Source organism: Scyliorhinus torazame, chromosome 19 (assembly GCF_047496885.1).
Source record: "Scyliorhinus torazame isolate Kashiwa2021f chromosome 19, sScyTor2.1, whole genome shotgun sequence".
NCBI lineage: Eukaryota > Metazoa > Chordata > Chondrichthyes > Carcharhiniformes > Scyliorhinidae > Scyliorhinus > Scyliorhinus torazame.
Window position 1 is genome coordinate 77,080,970 of NC_092725.1, and position 23,371 is coordinate 77,104,340.

At 49.0% G+C, this 23,371-nt stretch overlaps 1 protein-coding gene across 3 annotated transcripts in view; it reads right to left on the reverse strand.

Annotated features, from left to right (window-relative positions):
* The window catches only part of fbln1 (fibulin 1), a 345,473-nt gene that overhangs the window by 248,854 nt on the left and 73,248 nt on the right, over positions 1-23,371 (reverse strand). For all 3 annotated transcript variants that reach the window (XM_072484570.1, XM_072484568.1, XM_072484569.1), the window contains exon 4: positions 12,241-12,439. In XM_072484570.1, the coding sequence (XP_072340671.1) occupies positions 12,241-12,439 (199 nt within the window). The remainder of the gene's footprint in view (positions 1-12,240; positions 12,440-23,371) is intronic.

Here is a 23,371-nt window from a genome sequence, read left to right on the forward strand (position 1 = left end):
CGTGTCTTCACCCGCATATGACAAAATGGCCTGCGGCTCAACCGTGCGAAGTGTGCCTTCGGCCAGACGGAGCTGAAATTCCTCGGGGACCACATCTCAAGGTCAGGGGTCCGTCCCGATGCAGACAAGGTTAGCGCCATCACAGCCATGCCACGACCGGCTGACAAGAAGGCTGTCCTAAGATTCCTGGGCATGGTCAACTTCCTTGGGAAGTTCATTCCCAACCTGGCTTCTCATACAACAAATATGCGCCATCTCGTAAAAAAATCGACAGAATTCAACTGGCACCAATCGCATCAGCGGGAATGGGAGGAGCTCAAGCACAAACTGGTCACGGCACCAGTGCTGGCCTTCTTTGACACGACTCGCCCTACAAAGATCTCAACAGACGCCAGCCAATCTGGTATTGGAGCGGTACTCCTGCAAAAAGACAGCACGTCGTCATGGGCCCCGGTTGCATATGCCTCACGAGCCATGACCCCTACCGAACAGCGCTACGCGCAAATCGAAAAAGAATGCCTGGGCTTGTTAACTGGACTGGACAAGTTCCACGACTATGTGTATGGCCTGCCACGATTTACGGTCGAAACTGACCACCGCCCCCTGGTCAACATCATTAACAAAGACCTGAACGACATGACTCCTCGCCTCCAGCGCATCTTACTTAAACTCAGGAGGTACGATTTCGAACTGATCTACACTCCGGGGAAGGATCTCATCGTGGCGGACACTCTTTCCCGAGCAGTGAGCACACCACCAGATGCGGAGGGGTTCGTGCGTCAAATTGAGGCACACGTAACTCTGACAGCAGCAAATCTGCCAGCTGATGATCCTAGTCTGGCCCACATACGCGCAGAGACGGCGACTGACCCCCTTCTGCAGCGAGTGATGCGCCACATGACGGAAGGGTGGCTCAAAGGGCAGTGCCCCCAGTTTTATAATGTGCAAGATGATCTTACCAACATAGACGGGGTCCTTATGAAATCAGACAGGATCGTTATTCCGCACAGCGTGCGCCAGATGATTCTTCATCAACTACACGAAGGCCACTTGGGCGTCGAAAAATGCAGACGAAGGGCCCGGGAGGCGGTATATTGGCCGGGTATTAATGAAGACATAGCCAACATGGTGCTCAACTGCACAACCTGTCAGAGGTTTCAGCCGGCGCAACCTCCGGAAACACTTCTACCACACGAGATGGTGACGTCCCCCTGGGCGAAGGTGGGTGTTGACCTATTTCACGCGCTCGGCAGAGATTACATCGTTATTATAGACTACTTCTCAAACTACCCGGAAGTCATGCCTCTCCATGATCTGACGTCGTCCGCAGTCATTGGGGCCTGCAAGGAAACATTTGCTCGCTATGGCATTCCAAGGACTGTCATGTCAGACAATGGACCCTGCTTCGCCAGCCGTGAATGGTCGTCCTTTGCCGCAGCATATGGTTTCACTCATGTGACATCCAGCCCTCTACATCCACAATCGAACGGGAAGGCTGAAAAGGGTGTCCACATCGCCAAGCGGCTCCTGTGCAAGGCGGCTGCTGCCGGATCGGACTTTAACCTTGCCTTGCTGGCCTATCGATCGGCCCCGCTATCCACGGGTCTCTCGCCAGCGCAGCTACTAATGGGTCGCTCCCTCAGGACGACGGTACCTTCCATCCTGGCACCAACAACAGACCATGAGACGGTTCTTCGGAACATGCAAATGCAGCGTGATCGCCAGAAAAGTCGGTACGACACACGAGCGACGGACCTGCCCCCCCTGTCCTCCGGAGACAAAGTACGCGTCCATCAACCGTATGGTGGCTGGTCAGCACCGGCCGAAGTCCTCCGACAAGTGGCTCCCCGCTCGTTCCTGGTTCGCATGCCGGATGGTTCAGTGCGTCGCCGCAATCGGCGCGCCCTTCGCCGACTTCCACGCTCACAGCCACACAGTACGCACACGCCAGATCCTCAACAGGCTTCCGAGGATGACTTTGTGGAGCTGCCGCACATCACGCCCTTTCCATCGCCACCCATGGCCATGCCTGCACAGCAGCCGGTGGTTCTTGATCCACCCTTGAGGCGGTCAACCCGAACTCGTCGCAAGCCCATTAGACTGGACTTATAATACCGTTCATATGTTTAACAAGTTGCACAATTTTACATGATAACCTGTTGTTGTTTATCGTTCCAGATGTCGTCTGACTGGACAACTGTTCAAGTTTTTTTTTCTTCTTCTCTCGTTCGCATTTATGTTATGTTATGGTACAACTTGGTTCATGTGACGCACCCGACATCGCCCCATGTACATAGTTCCGTCATATGCACATGCTGCACACGACACACACACACTCTTAGATGCACTCACGACACGATCATATTTATTACCACGTAGGCACATATCTTTGTAAAAAGGGGGGATGTCATGATATTCAAACACACACATCATGATGGACACACCAACAGGCAAATCAGAGCACACAACACCACAACCAATCACAGACAAGAACACCAACCACATAAAAAGCACGAGCACGACACCTGGTGGTCAGTAGGTCTGGGGATAAAGAAACAGAGAAGAGCTGTTACAACATCACAAGCAGGGAACCCCCACGTGCAGAGTGCAAAGACAAAACTGTACATAGTAAGTTTGAATAAAATAGCGTTGTACCATATACAACCGTGTTGGCTCATCTGTGTGTCAGAACACCCAACACCACAATATGCAGGTGAGGGCGTTCACTAGACAACAGGTGAGGGAATGTCCGCTGCTCACGGTACAGGGGATTCAGGACAGAGTGCTTTCGGGGGTATGGGTCGGAGAGGGCAAGGTGTCAGAGATATACCGAGAGATGAGGGACGAGGGGGAGGAGTTGGTGGGCGAACTAAAAGGAAAGTGGGAAGAAGAGCTAGGGGAGGAGATAGAGGAGGGTATGTGGACTGATGCCCTAAGCAGGGTAAATTCCTCTTCCTCATGTGCCAGGCTTAGCCTGATTCAATTCAAGGTGCTACATAGAGCACACATAACGGGAGCAAGATTGAGCAGGTTCTTTGGAGTGGAGGACAAGTGTGGGAGGTGCGGCGGAAGCCCGGCAAACCACGCACATATGTTTTGGTCGTGCCCGGCACTGGAGGGGTATTGGAAGGGAGTGACGGGTGTGATTTCTAAGGTGGTGAAGGCCCGGGTCAAACCAGGCTGGGGGCTAGCTCTATTTGGAGTTGCGGATGAGCCGGGAGTGCAGGAGGCAAAAGAGGCCGACGTTGTGGCCTTTGCGTCCCTAGTAGCCCGGCGTAGGATTCTACTCATGTGGAAGGAGGCGAAACCCCCCGGACTGGAGGCCTGGGTAAACGATATGGCGGGGTTCATAAAACTGGAGCGGATAAAGTTTGCCCTGAGAGGATCGGCTCAAGGGTTCACCAGGCGGTGGCAGCCATTCCTCGACTACCTAGAGGAACGTTAGAGGGAAGATAGATGACCAGCAGCAGCAACCCGGGGGGGGGGGGTGTTTAAAAAAAAGAGAGAGTAGAATGGGTACAGTTAATTAAATTGATATGCATTTGTCTGCCAAGCATGAGTCATCCCAGGGATGAAATAATTTGCATTTAAAAGTGTCGCTGTTTGATATAACATTGCAATGTGTAGATCTTGCTTGCTGTCCACATTTGAGAATGAGGGATTTAACCGTGCAAGTCATTCATTCAGCTAGGCTGTTAGATCTAACAAGGAGAAAAAGTAGTCTGATATTCCACACACATCCTGAAATGGCTTACCAATAAATTGCTTTGTGTTATCCATGATGATCTCACTCTCCACCCCGAATAAACTGAAAGTAGCACTGACAGGGTGCGATTCTCCCAAAAAATTTAAAAGTTAATTTCTGGCGGGTTTTTCAGGAAGTTTCCCGCCGCTATCCAATGAAACTTAATAATTTTTTTGTGCCCTAGGGAGTTTTTCACCAGTTTAGCCCACACTTTATTTTAGCACTGGGTAACTGAACTCAGAGATTGAGCCACTATTTTGAAACGGTGCCCTGATATCTAAGTGAGCTTGTGGGTCCTCCACAACCCCCACCCATGGGCAATGTCACCCCTGATGTGTTGGGTACTCTGCTACACAGACAAACCAACACGGTTGCGAATGGTACAACTCAGTTTTATTACTAACATTTATTTACAGTGGTAAACTGGTTACTGAGGTTCGATCATAACCCTAGAATCTGTGGACCTATTCCTAATACTATCTTGTAGTGGCACTCAGCACATGGTGGAGTCTGAGTGGCTTGCTATGAGCACTGTGCCCTGAGCTGTCTCCTGCTGGAATGCCCACGAAGTGTCATGTTCCCTGTTTTGTACTGTGTATGCTCTTGCCTGTGATTGGCTGTGGTGTTGTGTGTGTGTTGATTGGTCCGTTGATCTGTCCATCAGTATGTATGTATGTTTGTGCTATGATGTTTACCTGAATATCATGACATCCCCCCTTTTTTACAAGAACATGTGCCTATGTGGTTATAAATAGAGATGTGTACTGAGTGCAGCTGAATGTGTGTGTGTGCAATATCTACAGCATGTACATGGGGCTAAACTATATACAAGGGGCGATGTCGGGTGCGACATAACAATGAGGTACCATAAACAAAGAACGGGGAAATGTTGAACGACAAAAACGAACTCCTGTAACAACAAGGAAGAAACATATTAACACAGTGGTACTATGAGTTCAATGTACAAACAGGCTCATAAGTCCAGTCTAGTAGGTGGGCGACGAATTCGGGTTGACCGCCTCAAGGGTGGGTCTGGATCCACTGGCTGAGGAATGGGCCTGGCCACGGGCGACGACGGAAGGGGCATGGTGGCAGGAAGCTCCACGAAGTCGATATCAGGAACAACAGGAGGGCGCGGTGTCAGTGTAAGTTCCCGTAGCGAGCGTGGAAGTAGGCGAAGAGCCCGGCGATTGCGCCTACGAATGGAGCCATCAGGCATGCGAACCAGGAACGAGTGGGGAGCCACGCGTCGGAGAACTTCGGCAGATGCCGACCAGCCACCTTCTGATAGATGGATGCGGACGTCGTCTCCAGGCGCCAGGGCGGGAAGATCAGTTGCCCGTGTGTCATATGCCATCTTCTGGCAAAAGCGCTGCTGTTGAATTCTGTGTAGTACCGGAGCATGGTTGGTTGTGGGTACCAGAATGGATGGCACAGTGATCCTGAGGGCGCGACCCATCAACAGCTGGGCTGGTGAGAGGCCAGTGGCTAGTGGGGCCGAGCGATAGGCCAGCAGGGCTAGGCAGAAATCCGATCCAGCAGCAGCAGCCTTGCAGAGGAGCCGCTTGACGATGTGAATGCCCTTCTCCACCTTTCCATTGGACTGGGGATGCAGAGGGCTGGACGTCAGGTGTGAAGCAGCAAAGGACGACCATTCCTGGCTGGCAAAACAGGGCCCATTGTCCGACATCGGAATGCCTTGGCGAGCGAAGGTGTCTTTGCAGGCCCTTATGACAGCGGACGATGTCAAATCGTGCAGGCGTATGACCTCTGGATAGTTTGAAAAATAATCAATGACGATTACATAGTCCCTGCCAAGCACGTGAAAAAGGTCCACACCCACCTTCGCCCAGGGGGACATCACCAGCTCGTGGGGCTGAAGCGTCTCAGGAGGTTGCGGCGGTTGAAACCTTTGGCAGGTGGGGCAGTTGAGCACCATATTGGCAATGTCATCACTGATGCCTGGCCAGTATACCGCCTCTCGGGCCCTCCGTCTGCACTTCTCGACCCCCAGATGGCCTTCGTGTAGTTGGTTGAGGACCAGCTTGTGCTTGCTGTGCGGAATCACAATCGGGTCCAGCTTTAGAAGGACACCATCAATGATGGCCAAGTCGTCTCGGACATTGTAGAACTGCGGGCACTGTCCTTTGAGCCACCCACCCGTCATGTGGCGCATCACCCATTGTAGAAGGGAGTCAGCTGCAGTTTCCCGGCGAATACGGGCCAGACTGGAGTCGTCACCTGGCAGATTTGCCGATGTGAAGGTCACCTGCGCTTCGACCTGACAGATGAACCCCTCCGAATCACTGCTCTAGATAGGGCATCCGCAATGATAAGGTCCTTTCCAGGGGTGTAGACCAGTTGGAAGTCATACCTCCTGAGTTTAAGTAGGATGCGCTGGATGCGAGGGGTCATCTCATTCAGGTCCTTATTTATGATGCTGACCAGGGGGCGATGGTCAGTCTCAACGGTAAACTGGGGGAGACCATACACGTAGTCATGGAGCTTGTCTATTACGGTCAGCAAACCCAGGCACTCCTTTTCGATCAGCGCGTAGCACTGTTCTGTGGGGGTCATGGCCCGCGAGGCATAGGCGACAGGGGCCCATGACGCAGTGTCATCCCGCTGTAGGAGTACCGCCCCAATGCCGGACTGGCTGGCATCAGTCGAGATTTTAGTGTCACGAGATGTGTCGAAAAACGCCAGTACCGGGGCTGTGGTGAGCTTAATTTTGAGCTCCTCCTATTCCTTCTGGTGTGTGGGCAGCCACCGGAACTCCGTGGACTTCTTGACGAGGTGGCGAAGAGCTGTCGTGTGGGAGGCAAGGTTGGGAATGAACTTCCCCAGGAAGTTGACCATGCCTAGGAAGCGTAGCACTGCTTTCTTGTCTGCCGGCTGCGGCATGGCTGTAATGGCGCTCACCTTGTCTACATCCGGACGGACCCCTGACCGGGAAATGGGGTCCCACAGGAACTTCAGCTCGGTTTGGCCGAAAGAACACTTGGCTCGGTTGAGCTGCTCGACAGCAGGCAGCGTACTGGCCCATCTTGCCACAGCGGAGGCATTGTCGGTTTCTTGCGTGATATTGCCGCTTTAAATGTGCGGCTCCGCAGTTGCCGCACGTCATGACGTCATGGCGTTTGTTGCGCCATCGCGCATGCGCAGTTCGGTCTTGCGTCGAGCACGCCTGCGCAGCACGTCCCTCTTTGTCGACGTCGTTTTTGGCGCGCACAAATGCGGGAGGCCTCGAAAAGCGTGCGAAATGGCCGCCCTCGTCCAGGCCACAGGCCGGGAGGAACTCGATTGCCTGGACCCGTTCGGCCTCATAGGACGCCTGCCTCACCGATCCGGCCGCGTAGGACCCCTGCCACGCCGATTTGGCCGCCTGAAATTGTGAGTAGCGGCTAGTCGCGTTTTCATGCAGGACACAGGCTTCGATTGCAGAGGCTAGGGTGAGGCCTTTTATTTTTAACAGCTGCTGCCGTAGGGTGCCCGAGGTGACCCCAAAACGATCTGGTCCCGAATCATGGAATCAGAGGTGGTGTCGTAACCGCAGGGCTGCGCGAGGATACGGAGATGCGTTAGGAAGGATTGAAAGGGCTCATCCTTACCCTGCAGGCGCTGCTGGAAGAGATACCTCTCGAAACTCTCGTTGACCTCGACGTTGAAGTGTTGGTCGAGTTTGAGAAGGACCGTCTTGTACTTCACCTTCAGCGAACACCAGGGAGTTGTAGACATGGATGGCGTGTTGACCTGTCGTGGAGAGGAGGATGGCGATCTTTCTGGTGTCCGAAGCGCTCTCCTTTTCATTGGCTTCCAGGAAGAGCTGGAAGCGCAGTTTGAACAGCTTCCAATTAACGCCGAGGTTTCCAGCGACTTGTAGCGGCTGCGGTGTGCTGACGGTGTCCATGGCACAAGATGGCAGATTCCAGAGGATTCGTAGGTAGGTCCCACAGTTACTCCTGGTACTATGATGTGTTGGGTACTCTGCTACACAGACGAACCAACACGGTTGCAAATGGTACAACTCAGTTTTATTACTAACATTTATTTACAGTGGTAAACTGGTTACTGAGGTTCGATCATAACCCTAGAATCTGTGGACCTATTCCTAATACTATTCTGTAGTGGCACTCAGCACATGGTGAATGTCTGATTGGCTGGCTATGAGCTCTGTGCCCTGAGCTGTCTCCTGCTGGAATGCCCAGGAAGTGTTGTGTTCCCTGTTTTGTACTGTGTATGCTCTTGCCTGTGATTGGCTGTGGTGTTGTGTGTGTGTTGATTGGTCCGTTGATCTGTCCATCAGTATGTATGTATGTTTGTGCTATGATGTTTACCTGAATATCATAGAACATAGAACAATACAGCGCAGTACAGGCCCTTCGGCCCACGATGTTGCACCGAAACAAAAGCCATCTAACCTACACTATGCCATTATCATCCATATGTTTCTCCAATAAACTTTTAAATGCCCTCAATGTTGGCGAGTTCACTACTGTAGCAGGTAGGGCATTCCACGGCCTCACTACTCTTTGTGTAAAGAACCTACCTCTGACTTCTGTCCTATATCTATTACCCCTCAGTTTAAAGTTATGTCCCCTCGTGCCAGCCATTTCCATCCGCGGGAGAAGGCTCTCACTGTTCACCCTATCCAACCCCCTGATCATTTTGTATGCCTCTATTAAGTCTCCTCTTAACCTTCTTCTCTCCAACGAAAACAACCTCAAGTCCATCAGCCTTTCCTCATAAGATTTTCCCTCCATACCAGGCAACATCCTGGTAAATCTCCTCTGCACCCGCGCCAAAGCCTCCACGTCCTTCCTATAATGCGGTGACCAGAACTGTACGCAATACTCCAAATGCGGCCGTACCAGAGTTCTGTACAGCTGTAACATTACCTCCCGACTCCGGAAATGAATCCCTCTACCAATAAAGGCCAACACTCCATAGGCCTTCTTCACAACCCTATCAACCTGGGTGGCAACTTTCAGGGATCTATGTACATGGACACCTAGATCCCTCTGCTCATCCACACTTTCAAGAACTTTACCATTAGCCAAATATTCCGCATTCCTGTTATTCCTTCCAAAGTGATTCACCTCACACTTTTCTACATTAAACTCCATTTGCCACCTCTCAGCCCAGCTCTGCAGCTTATCTATATCCCTCTGTAACCTGCTACATCCTTCCACACTATCGACAACACCACCGACTTTAGTATCGTCTGCAAATTTACTCACCCACCCTTCTGCGCCTTCCTCTAGGTCATTGATAAAAATGACAAACAGCAACGGCCCCAGAACAGATCCTTGTGGTACTCCACTTGTGACTGTACTCCATTCTGAACATTTCCCATCAACCACCACCCTCTGTCTTCTTTCAGCTAGCCAATTTCTGATCCACATCTCTAAATCACCCTCAATCCCCAGCCTCCGTATTTTTTGCAATAGCCTACCGTGGGGAACCTTATCAAACGCTTTGCTGAAATCCATATACACCACATCAACTGCTCTACCCTCATCTACCTGTTCAGTCACCTTCTCAAAGAACTCAATAAGGTTTGTGAGGCATGACCTACCCTTCACAAAGCCATGCTGACTATCCCTGATCATATTATTCCTATCTAGATGATTATAAATCTTGTCTCTTATAATCCCCTCCAAGACTTTACCCACTACAGACGTGAGGCTCACCGGTCTATAGTTGCCGGGGTTGTCTCTGCTCCCCTTTTTGAACAAAGGGACCACATTTGCTGTCCTCCAGTCCTCTGGCACTATTCCTGTAGCCAATGATGACATAAAAATCAAAGCCAAAGGTCCCGCAATCTCTTCCCTGGCCTCCCAGAGAATTCTAGGATAAATCCCATCAGGTCCCGGGGACTTATCTATTTTAAGCCTGTCCAGAATTGCCAACACCTCTTCCCTACGTACCTCAATGCCATCTATTCTATTAGCCTGGGGCTCAGCATTCTCCTCCACAACATTATCTTTTTCCTGAGTGAATACTGACGAAGCCCTACTCTTACCCTAGTCATTCTTTTATTCCTGACATACCTATAGAAAGCTTTTGGGTTTTCCTTGATCCTTCCTGCCAAATACTTCTCATGTCCCCTCCTTGCTCATCTTAGCTCTCTCTTTAGATCCTTCCTCGCTACCTTGTAACTATCCATCGCCCCAACTGAAACTTCACACCTCATCTTCATGACAACCCCCACCCCCACACACAACGGCACTACCCCACACCCCACAAGTGAGGACACCCCGCTATGGGATCACTGGGGGCCCTCTGTTCAGGCCCATCCGTGCCCTTTTACAGCACCCCCCCCCCCCCCCCCCCCCAGGACCCCCACCTGTCACCCTCCCCAACCTCCCAGAGGCACACACTTACCTGCCCTGAATACCCCAACCCTTCATACCCCCCCGGCCCCTGCTTTCACCCCCAGCCCTTAGCAGTGCCACCCTGCTACTCAGGCACCCTGACACCCAGGCAGTGCTCCAGCTAGCTTGACAGTGCCACCCAGGCACTCTGGCAGTGCCAGACTGGCAGTGTCAAGGTGCCTGCTGGGCAGTGCCAAGGTGCCCACATTCCAGGGGGAGGGTCGAGGGCCATCCTGCACTGTTCCTCACCACCCAGGGGTCTCCGATAGTCCGGGAGACACCCCCAGGTGTCGTTCCGCCTGGTCCGAGTTTGTGTGGACCAATACTGAACGGCACCTAGCTGCAGTCTCATTGGAGAGGCCAGTCGATCCACGATGCCGGGTAAGTTCACCAAAGTCGATTTAAAACCAGCTACAGCGTGTGCCATTTTGTTCCACCCCTTGTCTCCAACGCCTCGTGGGACTTGGGTGAATCCCGCGAGGCGTGAAGACTTCCGGGAAGCCTGCAAGAGGCCTCAACCGGCATTCACCGGTCACACCGCACTCAAGCGAGGAAGTAATGCGGCCGGTGGATCATGCACAGAGTATGCACAACAGTTGTGCTTGATGCATTATGCAATTGTTGAATAATGAGGTACATAGTGAACTCGTTAACGATAACAAAGAAGTCAGTGCTATGGGCACGAAAGTGATATTAGAGGATGGGTTATTAACTTCTGGTGGAATTAATAGTGTATTGTGCTGACTTGCCAAATGTTCTTGACATGCAGCACAGTTCTTGACAATGATTTCAATGTCATTGTTCAGCCTCAATCAATTGTCTGTATCTTCTGTGAGTCTTCTCGTATGAACCATGCCCATCTGTGAGTGATGAAGTTTTTGAAGACTATCAGTTGGAAAGATTCTGATATGATGGCCTGCATACCTTTAAATAAAAAAAATTAAAAAGTTCCCAATTCTTTCTTTTCTAATTGAGGGGCAATTTGGTGTGGCCAATCCACCTACCCAGCAGATCTGTTGGGCTGTGGGGGTGAGACCCACTCAGACATGGGGAGAATGTGCAAACTCTACACGGACAGTGACCCGGGGCCTGGGTTGAACCCGGGTCCTCGGTGCTGTGAGACAGCAGTGCTCACCACGGCGCCACCATGCCGCCCGCCTACCTTTAATACTGACTCCCTGGGAGAGACCGAGCTCATCAAAAGAAGGTCAAAGTGGTCTTATGTGATCATGGGCATGCTGTATTTAATTAAGCCATCCTTTGATAATGGTTTTCTACAGCTTCTGTAGTATAAGATCTTTCACTGTTTCTTCTTGTAGCTGGTATTGTATTGCACAAAATCTATCAGATGAATTGATGTACTTATATCTTCTGCAAGCGTAATGTTATAGCCCCCTTGAAACTACCAATTTGTCAAAACATTCTGTATAATTTGATGTTAGTACATGAACTGTATTAAACTATGCGAAACTGTGCTGGTTTAGCACAGGGCTAAATCACTGGCTTTGAAAGCAGACCAAGACAGGCCAGCAGCACGGTTCAATTCCCGTACCAGCCTCCCCAAACAGGCGCCGGAATGTGGCGACTAGGGGCTTTTCACAGTAACTTCATTTGAAGCCGACATGTGACACTAAGCGATTTTCATTTCAACTGAGATGATGAGTAGTTTCTGAGGTTGATCTGGCATGTGAGGTCTGACTGATTCCATGGATTGTCATGAGTATGAGGTCACAGCATGCGGGTAGACCTGCAATCGTTGGGCCTTTAGTTACCACAATGTAGAACATCTGTGGCACTTAGGAGGATTGATTGTACTTACACTCCAGGACTATGGATCCTGTATTTGGAATTAATTAAACATTGTCCGTTGAAAATTTCACAGTAGCAGGTTGAAGCACAATCTTCTGGCTAAGATGAGGTGCTTTCAGCAAAGATTCAAAGCCAAATGGCAAATATTGCTTCATGCAGATTGTAACCCTTGTTATCATAGCATTCAACTTAATATTTTTCTATCTAGACAAGACATTCTGACATTCAGCTAAAAGAAAGGCGTTATGCATCTTCATACATCTTTGTTATGTTCTCCAGGACCATTGTGGTTTTTTTTTCTTAATTTACCTGTACCATGGTTGTGTGTATCTAGAGTTGAATGTTCTCCTGTGTTGTTGCCTGTGAGTGGAAGACTGATGTCTTCTTGTTCTCCTACACAGCATGCCCTGTAGACCTGTCCACACTGGTACCCTAATGCTTGATTTGCTTCACAGCTGAGTCCATTCACTTTCGCTCCTTTACCAAGAAGGCAGCACTGACAACATTTCTGTAAAATAAAGGAATTGGAGGGAGTGAGAAAGACAATATATATTTATAGACACATGTTCAACTGTTAAATTCATTCAGGAAAGGAGGGAAGGAAATAATAATGGCTGAACAAAGAAATTGAACAAATAATTTGTTTAGCAGTGATCAAGGCACAGATTAGGGAATTAGAAACGCTGTTGGTCAGCCTCTATTCAGCCACAGTCCCTAACCTTGATTATCAATGCATTTTTTATTAACTCAACCAATATCCCTAACAATTCTGTGTTTTGCATGTTTGTGCTTGATTGTACTGTGACAACATCCATCTTGTTGCAAAATGTTTTGCAAAATTTAATTCAGATGATATACAACTTGGAAGTAATGTGAATTGTAAGGAGGAAAATTATCAACTTTAATAGAGCATAGGTTGGATGGTGGAATGGGTGAAAACATGGCAACTGAAATTTGATGCAGAGGTGTGAGATATTCTGGTAGGAAGATCAAGGAAAGGCAATATTAAATAAAGGATAAAATTCTAAAGTGGATGAGGGAGCAGAAAGACCTGAGAGAATGGGTTGATTTAGAGCCCACGTTAGCCACCAATTTGGCGAGAAATGAAGCACAATTCTTGCCTACGTGATCGCATTTTCTGATTTTCCAGGTCCATCATTTGTGGCGTAATGAGAAAAACACCACAGAAGGCCAAGAACCTCATTTTAATACATTCTAATACGATTAGCGAGCACTACTGCTGGGACTTCTTCCCTTAATGAATATTCATTGGTCGGTGGCTTGACGTCATGCCAGCGTAATTTAAAACAGCTGTATGAAACTGAGAACCTGATGAACTTCCCTCCAAAGGGGAGATGGGGGGGAATCACTCAGGTCGCCATTACCATGCAGGGTCGCCGGTTGGGGAGGTTCAGTATCGGCATCTCGGGGGTTGGAGTCGATCATAGGCTTTAGCGGCTCTTTAAGTCTGTGAGCCTTTAGGTTTAAAGGGGTCTGACGGCTGGTGTACAGGTGTCCTGCTTGCTGAGCTTGCAGTGATATAGTCACTGAGAGATTGAGCATGTGAATCCATAGGGTAAGAACTGGTGGTGACTGTGAGGTTCTTTGGCGGGACCCAATGAGTGGCCAGGCTGGATGGTGTTGCTAACTTTTGGTTGGCTCTTAATTTGGTTCTGTTTAATCACGTTTGCTCAAGAGTCGCCAGGTATCTTTCGACACCGCCACAAGGTTCAGAACCGAATAATGATCAATGACTCGATACACCAGTTAGTAAGTTCAAAAGCAATGCTCATTTATTTACACACAGTCAAATCTACTCATGCATAAACTCTACAAACTAAACTACCACTATTACTAAAGCCTATACTTAGCTTCGGGCGCCCACTCAGTCAGAGGAACAATGGCCGTTGCTCGGTTCAGAAGCTGCTGGATTGAGCTGTTTACAGGGTAGCAACTAGGAGCTTCTATCTTGTAGCGTGCGTTGACTTGGGACTTACTTGGTCTGCTGCAGCTGCTAGGCAGGTCTCTCTCTTCGGTGAGAGCCAAAGCCAAAGGAAAGCGTTCTCCCTTGGGGGATACCTTTTATACTCAAAAGGGCTTTGCGTGCTTTTGGGCGGGCCTTGAACTTGGCCTCAACTAATTGGGTCTTCCCCAATCATCTGTATCGATTTTCCTCCAATAGAGGGGTGGTTCCCTGATCATTGGGCGTGTCCTAGTGACTGTTAGTCTGCTTTGTCTTAGCTTCTTCTGGTGCCGGGGAGTCTGCCTTAACATTATGTATCTAAATGTTTCCCTTTTGTCCCCGGAGATGGCTCATTAGTATATAGATTGTTTGGTAGTTTCTGTCCTGTCTGAGAGTTTAAGATTCTAATCAACAGACAGAGCTTGCACCTGCTTGTTTCTTAGCAATGTCCAATTTCCCTGCATTCTTTGCAGGTGTCCATTTTGTAATCGGGACATGGCCATCCCAGATGGCTACACTCCCTCCTTGTGATCCTCAACGCGAAGCATGAAGGATCACATTACTATGACGTCTTCATCCTCTGATCACCGGGGGACCCATGCTTAGGCTCTACACTGTCCTATCCTATGCAACACAATTTTACCTAAACCATTTTAAATACATTTATTATCATAAAATTCTACGGGGCGCTATGACATTAATACATGCATTACAGAAAAATAAAAAAACTGGAACCTCTAACTATTCTCAATAAACTATCCTCATTCAAACAATCCAAAAATACAAGCAATACAAAAATAATCTATATCTTAAACTGTACAAAATAGCAGCACACAAATTTATCTGGCCTGGCAGTCAGACACAGAGGTTTACATCTCTTTATTCCACAGAATACATAAAGAAAATGGATGCTCTTTAATCCATCCCAATGGGTTCGGGGGTCTGGTGAAATCCAAAAATGGGGGACCTAAATCTGTATACCGGGGTGCGAGAGCGATATACTTTGTTTCGCCATTTCCTAACTCTAAACGTTTGCACGACACTGCAAAGTATCGCCAGCACTAAGAGTGCTTCGACTACATATGAGAGTGAGTACCAGGTGATAAACTTATCACACCAGGTCGGGATATTGCTAGCTGTCGCTGGGCTAGTAATCTCGGTGTTCCGTGTATTGCAGGGGTGAGAGTCATTTCCGGTTTGTGTGGTAGGGGTCAGGGGGTAATGTCCGCGCACAACTGAAGGGATCCCGCTGAGATCCATGTGAACACGAAGGCTGTCTTCATCTTTGTCGGACTTCTTCTTTGTCTTCCTCTGGGGTTCCTGAGGTTTCCGAGTTCTGGGAACACAAGCATAATTTCTGTTATTATCTTGCTTAAGATCTCGTATGTCTGTCTGTCTGTCCTTTACTGCCAATTTCCCTTAATAATTGGTCACCATCTGTGACTCCCTCATTTTTTTTTTTACCCTGAATAATTGGATGAGACATTTAAGAAAAATACTGCCATACTGCGAGTCGTCTCGTGTGATTTACCATCCCAATGTTTGAGGATGTAATTAGCATAGGGAAGCAACGTAAGGATTGCCAAAACCAAACAAAAGAAGTTTGAATGTAATGAGCCAAAGATGGGGTGCGTATGGGCCGTGGCGGGTAAGAAATGGGTGGAATCCCCGGGTAGGACGGTGATCAATGCCGTATGTGCTCTACCCAAGCGTAGCTGACCAGAGGGGGCGTCCTCAGGCAGGGCGGGGACCAATGCCGTTTCTCCACTGCCTAAGCAACCGGCAAGAACGGGTAAGAATGTAGTCGTCGTGGGGGGCTGCCTCTTGAATTAGGAGAGCAACTATGAGTCGGGTTCTGTCGACAGACTAGTTCCTCTGAACTATTGTCTGGGACAAACTTGTAACTTTAACAAGTTTCTGGTGACAAACTAGTTCCTCTGAACTATTGTCTGGGACAAACTTGTTCCATTAACAAGTTTCTGGGGAGAAACTAGTTGCTCTAACAGCCATTGGGCATCAAAGCGGGTGGTGACGTGGGGCCGTGAAAAAACGTTCCGAGTTTACACACAACACGTAACGATAACACTAACGAACAAACATTCAACAAACATGGTGCAGGTTCCATCAGAAAGGACACGTATCTCTCCATTGGTTCCTTTTTCTGCATCATCTGGACACCTCACTGCTCAATAGCGAACAGGGTCGCAAAGGGATTCGTTTGGTGGGAGTCAGACTCTAAGTCATCATCTTCTCCCGGCTGCCAAACTCTTGTCTGTAGTAACCGTGCTAAAGCTGCTTGGGGCGAATTGGGGTCCATCTCATCATTCCGAATGAGCCTGAACGAATTGTCTCGGTGCCATAATCGTGTGTTGAGGTTGGAGCTACTATGCTTCAATCCGTAATCGTCGGGCGGTGGGTCTGGGTCAGGGGCTTTGATATAAGTGATCTCGAATGGGTCAGTAGAATCATGCTCAGATTCACTGGGAGTGGGGCCTGGTACAGGAGTGTAGTCGTAACGTGGTGTGCTGTGGCTGTCTTCATTGTGATCGCTATCACTGTCGCTGTCGCTGCTGGTTGAGGGAAGGGAGAGGCGGAGTCGTGCCTCTGGGGGCAGAGTTGAAGTCATGTCTGAGGGCGGGCTGGAGTGGTTAGGGGAGGTAGGAATACGTCATCTGTGGGCGGGGCGTGATCGTCTTCTGCTGCGAGCAGGATGTGGTGTGTGTGATTGTTCTGTGAGCCGTAAGCCTTCAGCTGGTTTATATGAAACCACGCAGACTTACCATTGGGGTAGGTTATTTTGTAAATTGAGGGGCTGACTTTGTCCGAAATGGAGTAAGGTCCCGAAAATTTGGGGGAAAGGAATGAAGTGGGGTTGTAAAGGGAAAGCATAACTTGTTGCCCTACTGTAAACTCAGTGGCGTGTACTGTTTTGTCGAAACAAGCCTTGCTCTGTTTCTTCCTGGTTCCAAGTCTCACTGCTGCGGCGAGTTGGGCTGCCTTTATGTTCTGTACTCGTTGTATGCATTTTCATGCGTTAGGGCTGTAACTGCGGGGCTGGCCAAATCCAGTCCGAGTACATACTCAGTGCCTTTCATGGAGCGTCCGGTCATGAGGGTGTGAGGGGTGTATCCTGTGGATGTAGATATGTTTCTTTAAAACATTAAAGCAAATGGGAGTACTGAATCCCAGGTGCTGTTATTCTGCTGTACCATTTTCCTGAGGGTGGCTTTCAACGTCCTATTCATTCGTTCTACAATACCACTTGACTGGGGGTTGTATGCGATATGGAACTTTTGTCTAATGCCAAAAATCGTGAGGACGTTTTTCATAACACCTCCGGTGAAATGGGAGCCTTGGTCGGACTCTATACTGCGTGGGAGGCCCCATCTTGTAAAGATGTGGTGTGTTAATATTTGAGCCGTTGTCTAGGCCGTATTAGTTCGTGATGGAAATGCTTCCACCCATTTTGTGAAGGTGTCGATGACCACTCACACATAATTGTAACCATTTCTGCACGGGGGTAGGGGTCCTATATAATCTATCTGGAGATTTGTCCAGGGTTCATTAATGGGGCGGGTATGGCTAAGTTGAGCCTTTTTAGCATATCTGTCCGGATTGTTCTGGGCACAGATGAAGCAATTCTCAACATAGTGTGTGACATCGATTTTTAAATCAGGCCACTAACAAAGCGGTCTGGGGTGGGCTAGGGTGGGTTCAATTCCTTGGTGTCCATGATTGTCATGGAACTGACAAATGATCTGGTTCCTGTCCTGGCTGAGAACTATATAAATGCCATCCTTTAAAATCACACCGTTGTGTGTGGTGATTGCGTTTCTAAACTTGTTGTACGGGGCTGGGAAGGTTCCCTTTAAAACTTCCCTAAGTTTCTCGTCCTCTTTCTGGGCCTTCGCTAAATCCTGAATGTTGGTCTGTGAGACCTGAACTGCGTGTACTGGGGTGCTCTCGGGGGGGTTCCAAAAATGACCATGCCTGGAGCCTGCCTTCGCTAGGGAGTCTGCTTTAACGTTACCGGGGGGGGGAAGAACGGTGATGACTGCGAACCTTAATTATACCGTTTTTCCTATCCTTCGCTGTCTCTAAGATATGGCGGAGTAATGGGGCTGAGGGTAGGGGTTTACCGTCCGCGGAAATAAATCCTCTTGTTTCCCAGAGTGGTAGGAATTCTATCAAACGATTACAGACATACAAGCTGTCCGAATAGATTTCTGCTGGGATCGGGAACGAGTCTGGGTGGTCTACAATATATGCAATTGCTGCCAGCTCTGCTGCCTGCGAGCCTAAGTGTCCTGGCAACTTTAAGGAAATTTCATCTAGGGCACGTCCCTGCGCGTCCTCTACATATATACCGCAACCGGTGATTCTCTTTCCGTTTAACACTGTGGATAAGCCATCCACATATATCTTCAGGGGTGCGCACGTGTCTGTGGGCTGGGGTCTATGGGGTGTACTACCTGTTTCCCTGGGGGGTGATTTGGGAATAAATGGGCCTATGTTCTGTTTAGTGGTGATGATCTCACATTCATGAGGGGTGCCTGCATATTGCAAATTATCGGCAAGGAAGGTGTGGGTTTCGGTTCTCTTTACCGTGATGCCCCTTCCCTGTAAAAGAAGGGTCCAACGGGCTGCACGGATTTGGCTGACTGTGCCATCTTTAAGTCGGCCGTCTAACAATAGTTGTGTCGGTGTGTGTTCTGTGAGGATGGTGATGGGGTTGAGTCCTGTAATGTAGACGAAGTATTGTACTGCCCAAAAAACTGTGAGCGGGTGCCTTTCACAGGCAGAAAATCCTTGCTCTACGGGGTCTAACATGCGTGAGGCGTATGCTACGGGGCGTAATTGGTCATGGCGTTCTTGGAGGAGCACGGCCTAAAGGGTTCGGTCGGTGCTTGCTACTTCGATAGTGCACGGGGAAAGTGGATCTGGGACCTGTAGTGCGGGGGCTGTGCTGAATGCTCTTTTTAAAGCATCCACGGCATCTGTATGCTGTGGAAGCCATTCCCAAGGGTGCCTGTTTCTTGAGAAGGTTGGAAAGGGGCGCTGCTTTAGTGGCGAAACCGTCAATACGGTTTCGGCAGTAGCCAACCAGTCCTAAAAATGACCGGAGGGCTGAAACATTGTGGGGAAGGGGCAATTTGACGATCGAGTCAATTCTCTTGTGCTCGATCTCGCGTTTACCATGAGTGATCACTGTTCCCAAGTAAATCACTTTTTCTTTCAAAATCTGGGCCTTCTTGGGGTTGACTTTACAACCAGTTTCTTTTAGGAGTGCTAGGAGTTCGACGAGAAGCAAAATGTGCTCTCCCTTTGTGTCTGTCTGTAGTAACAAGTCGTCTACATACTGGACCAGACAATCGGGGCGGGAAAATGTTGTGAATCCATTTGCCAGCTGTTGGTGGAAAATGGAGGGGGAGTTGTGGAAGCTTTGTGGAAGGCACGTCCACGTGTATTGTTGCCCTTGGAATGTAAAGGCAAATTTGTACTGGCACGCTTTAGTCAATGGAATGGACCAGAAGCCATTACTAATGTCCAAAACCGAAAAAAATTTTGACTGGAGTCCCTGTTTGAGCATGGTCTCGGGACTCGTGGCTATGGTGGGGGCTGCTGCTGGGGTTACTTTGTTCAGTTCCCGGTAATCAATGGTCAGTCGCCATGATCCATCCGGTTTCCTGACGGGCCAAATCGGTGCGTTGTTTGTGGAGGCTACGGATCTGAGTACGCCTTGATCCAACAAACTCGCTATTACTTTGGAGATTTCTCCCTCTGCTTCCTGGGGAAATCCGTGCTGCTTCTGGGGTTTAGGGTCGGGACCTGTAATGTTCACAAAGACAGCCAAACTGCCACACTCGTGCTTGTGCTGTGCAAATGCTCCTTTATGTTCCTGCAGGACTGCCCTAACTTGTTTGTCTGCACTAATGGCTCAAGGGTCGAACCAGAAGTCTCCTACTGAGCTAATCCTATTTACGTATTCTCCTACTGTGAGCGTGGCGGGGGCTCGTGCTGCCTTTGCCATTTTCCATACACACTTGTTCACTGGGTCGAAAGAAAGGTTATGGGAGCTCATGAAATCGATCCCAAGGATATGTTCTACTGTCTGGGGCAGATCAACTAAAACTACGGGGTGCTTGGTCGTGATGTTCTCTATTTGTATTGCTATCAGGGCAGTGATGTGTCCCTGTTGTAAATGGCCTGTAAAGCCGCTGAGTGTGATGGTGTCTGTTGTGGGCCACGTGTCTCTCTGAAACATCGTGGAGGAATTGAGTGTGGTGCTGTGTCCCAAAGAAATTCGACGGGTTGTCCCCGAACTTTGCTTGCTACTACCGGTCTACTGGACTTGTCCCAAAGGGTGGCGCAGACCCAAGTTGGGGAGCCCGAACACCGTCAGTCGGTGCCGTTCATGTCTATATTCTCTGAACGGGTGCTAACACTATGGATCGGATTTGCCCTATTCTTGCTTAGGGTGCCTGTCTGTTGGTTTCTCTGCTGCTTCTGGGGCGCGTTGCATTCTCGTGCAAAGTGTCCTAGGTGTCCACAATTATAACATTCTTGAGGTTTTGGCTGGGGTTGGCTGTTCCTGCCCTCATTTACCCATGAGGGGTTCTGGTGTGCTTTAACTGGGTTCATTTCTGCCTGTTCTTCATCGGGCGTTATAAATGCGGTTTTGCCGGCAATTGATTGCTCCCAAGCGCGGGACAATCTCTTCAAAACCCATTTTTCATTGCGGGCCTCATCTGAGGGGTCATAATTTGCGCAAGTTTTTCGTCCTGCTTCTGTGGCGTAGGAGACTAGAATTCGGGTCCATTTGGCCATATTATCTGGGGACAAATGGGCGCGGGCTAACTCTCCAAAAACTGCGGTAAAGTGAATCCACAAACGTCCAGCAAACGCTGTGGGGTGCACTGTCTTCTTTTGCCTACACTTATTTAGGCCTTCTACGGGGTCTCCTCTGTTAAAGTCGATCACATCGCTGTGTGTATCTCTTGGAGTGTGCCTCCTCCTACATTCTGTGGGTCGGGAAGGGCTGCTACGACTGAAGGGTCGAGGCTCAAAACTGTGAGCTTCACTTGCTCCTTTTTGTCCAGGCCGTACATGGTAGCCTGTTGTTTGACTTTCACGAAAAACTGGTGCGGGTCTGATGTGGGAAGGAATGGTGTAATTTTTCCACACGCGTCCCGTAGTTGGGTCACGGTTAACGGGGTTGTGTAAAGGAAATCTGCTTCTCCTTCTCCTGCAGCCCTGCGGTGTGTGGTCACAGGATTCATGGGGGTGTGTTCTGCCTGTTCGGTTGGGGGTTGGGGCGCTTTCCTTTTCTGGGGTTTTTCCTACGTACATGTCCCATGTACGTATCTATGGGCAGTCTCGTTCAATTCCTGCCAGTCGGGGCCATTTTATTGATCTAATTGGGGTCCGAATGTACTCTGAAATCCATTTTGCATGGACAGCAGAGATTGCAATTCTGCATTTTGCTTCCGGCATTTTGCATGGTCTACTGAGCTCTGCCTTTGTTCCGTTGTGGAAGCATGGAGTGCTCGTAGGGCTGCTTTTAAATAATTGCACTATTTCTGCAATTTCTCAACTTGCTGTTCTGTTTCTTGTCTTACCAAGACCACATGTTGCGTGTCCTGGTAGGCCTTATCGTATTGTGTCTGAAAACTGTTCAAATGCACGAGACAAGACTGATGTGCCCTCTTGGCATCATCCACCTCTCTGTCCCTTGCTGCTAACTGCTCTTTCAGATCTCGATTCTCTTTCTCTACCTCACTCACGTCTACCTCACTGGTTCTGTCTCTCTCCTCTATCTCTTTACGGAGCGTCCTAACGACCTCCTCTGTACCTCGCAACTGTGCCAAACAGGACACGATTGCCATCGGCTTGCGAGCTTTTCCCAAGCTCTTCTTGTGGATCTCTGACAGGTTCTCCCACAAAGTATGTCCTATACTCTCGGGTCCTGTTTCCTCATTATCACAGAATTCACTCCAAAGGGGCTATCCCTTCCCTTTGAGATATTTTCTGATCTCATCTTCCCAAACGGGATACTGTCCTACTCTACTGGTCGCTGCGACCTCGAATTCCTGGGGGTTCATAAGGCGTTCCATTGCCATTTTCTCTACTAGGTTCTCTACCGAATTTGGAACAGGGGGTGATAAAGCGGTGATGTAAACACGGGTACGGCTTACGCTAATTTACGGCCTACAAAACTCCCGACAGTTTTACGCAACAAAATCTCTCAGGTTTACCTTATATCCCTGTTAGTATGCATGCATTAACACACTTCCGAATCTCAGAGGCTTGATCAGTAGTTTTGACGCTTGTGGTTTTTCTTTCTGTTCCCAATTGGATTCTCAATTCAAATTTTGGGTTCTCTCGGAGTGGTTAGGCCACTTCTAAGCCGAGTCCTGTCAGATGTCGCCAGTAAATGTTGCTAACTTTTGGTTGGCTTTAATTTGGTTCTGTTTAATCACGTTTGCTCAAGAGTCGCCAGGTATCTTTCGACACCGCCACAAGGTTCAGAACCGAATAATGATCAATGACTCGATACACCAGTTAGTAAGTTCAAAAGCAATGCTCATTTATTTACACACAGTCAAATCTACTCATGCATAAACTCTACAAACTAAACTACCACTATTACTAAAGCCTATACTTAGCTTCGGGCGCCCACTCAGTCAGAGGAACAATGGCCGTTGCTCGGTTCTGAGGCTGCTGGGTTGAACTGTTTACAGGGTAGCAACTAAGAGCATCTATCTCGTAGCGTGCGTTGACTTGGGACTTACTTGGTCTGATGCAGCTGCTAGGCAGGTCTCTCTCTTCGGTGAGAGCCAAAGCCAAAGGAAAGCGTTCTCCCTTGGGGGATACCTTTTATACTCAAAAGGGCTTTGCGTGCTTTTGGGCGGGCCTTGAACTTGGCCTCAACTAATTGGGTCTTCCCCAATCATCTGTATCGATTTTCCTCCAATAGAGGGGTGGTTCCCTGATCGCTGGACATGTCCTAGTGACTGTTAGTCTGCTTTGTCTTAGCTTCTTCTGGCGCCGGGAAGTCTGCCTTAACATTGTGTCTCTAAATGTTTCCCTTTTGTCCCCGGAGATGGCTCATTAGTATGTAGATTGTTTGGTAGTTTCTGTCCTGTCTGAGAGTTTAAGGTTCTAATCAACAGACAGAGCTTGCACCTGCTTGTTTCTTAGCATTGTCCAATTTTCCCTGCATTCTTTGCAGGTGTCCATTTTGTAAACGGGACGTGGCCATCCCAGATGGCTACAATGGACAGAGTGGAGAACTCTGACAAAGGGGTGTTTTCCAGCCTCATGAGGCCTTAAGAGCCTCACACAAGGGGGAGGACAACTGCAGTGTTAAGATCCCGAACCAGGCCCCAATTTGGAAACCACACAAGACCACAACGATTTTTCAGTTTGTAAATCTGTGAGGAAATGATACTTCACTACAGGAGTGATTCCACTGAT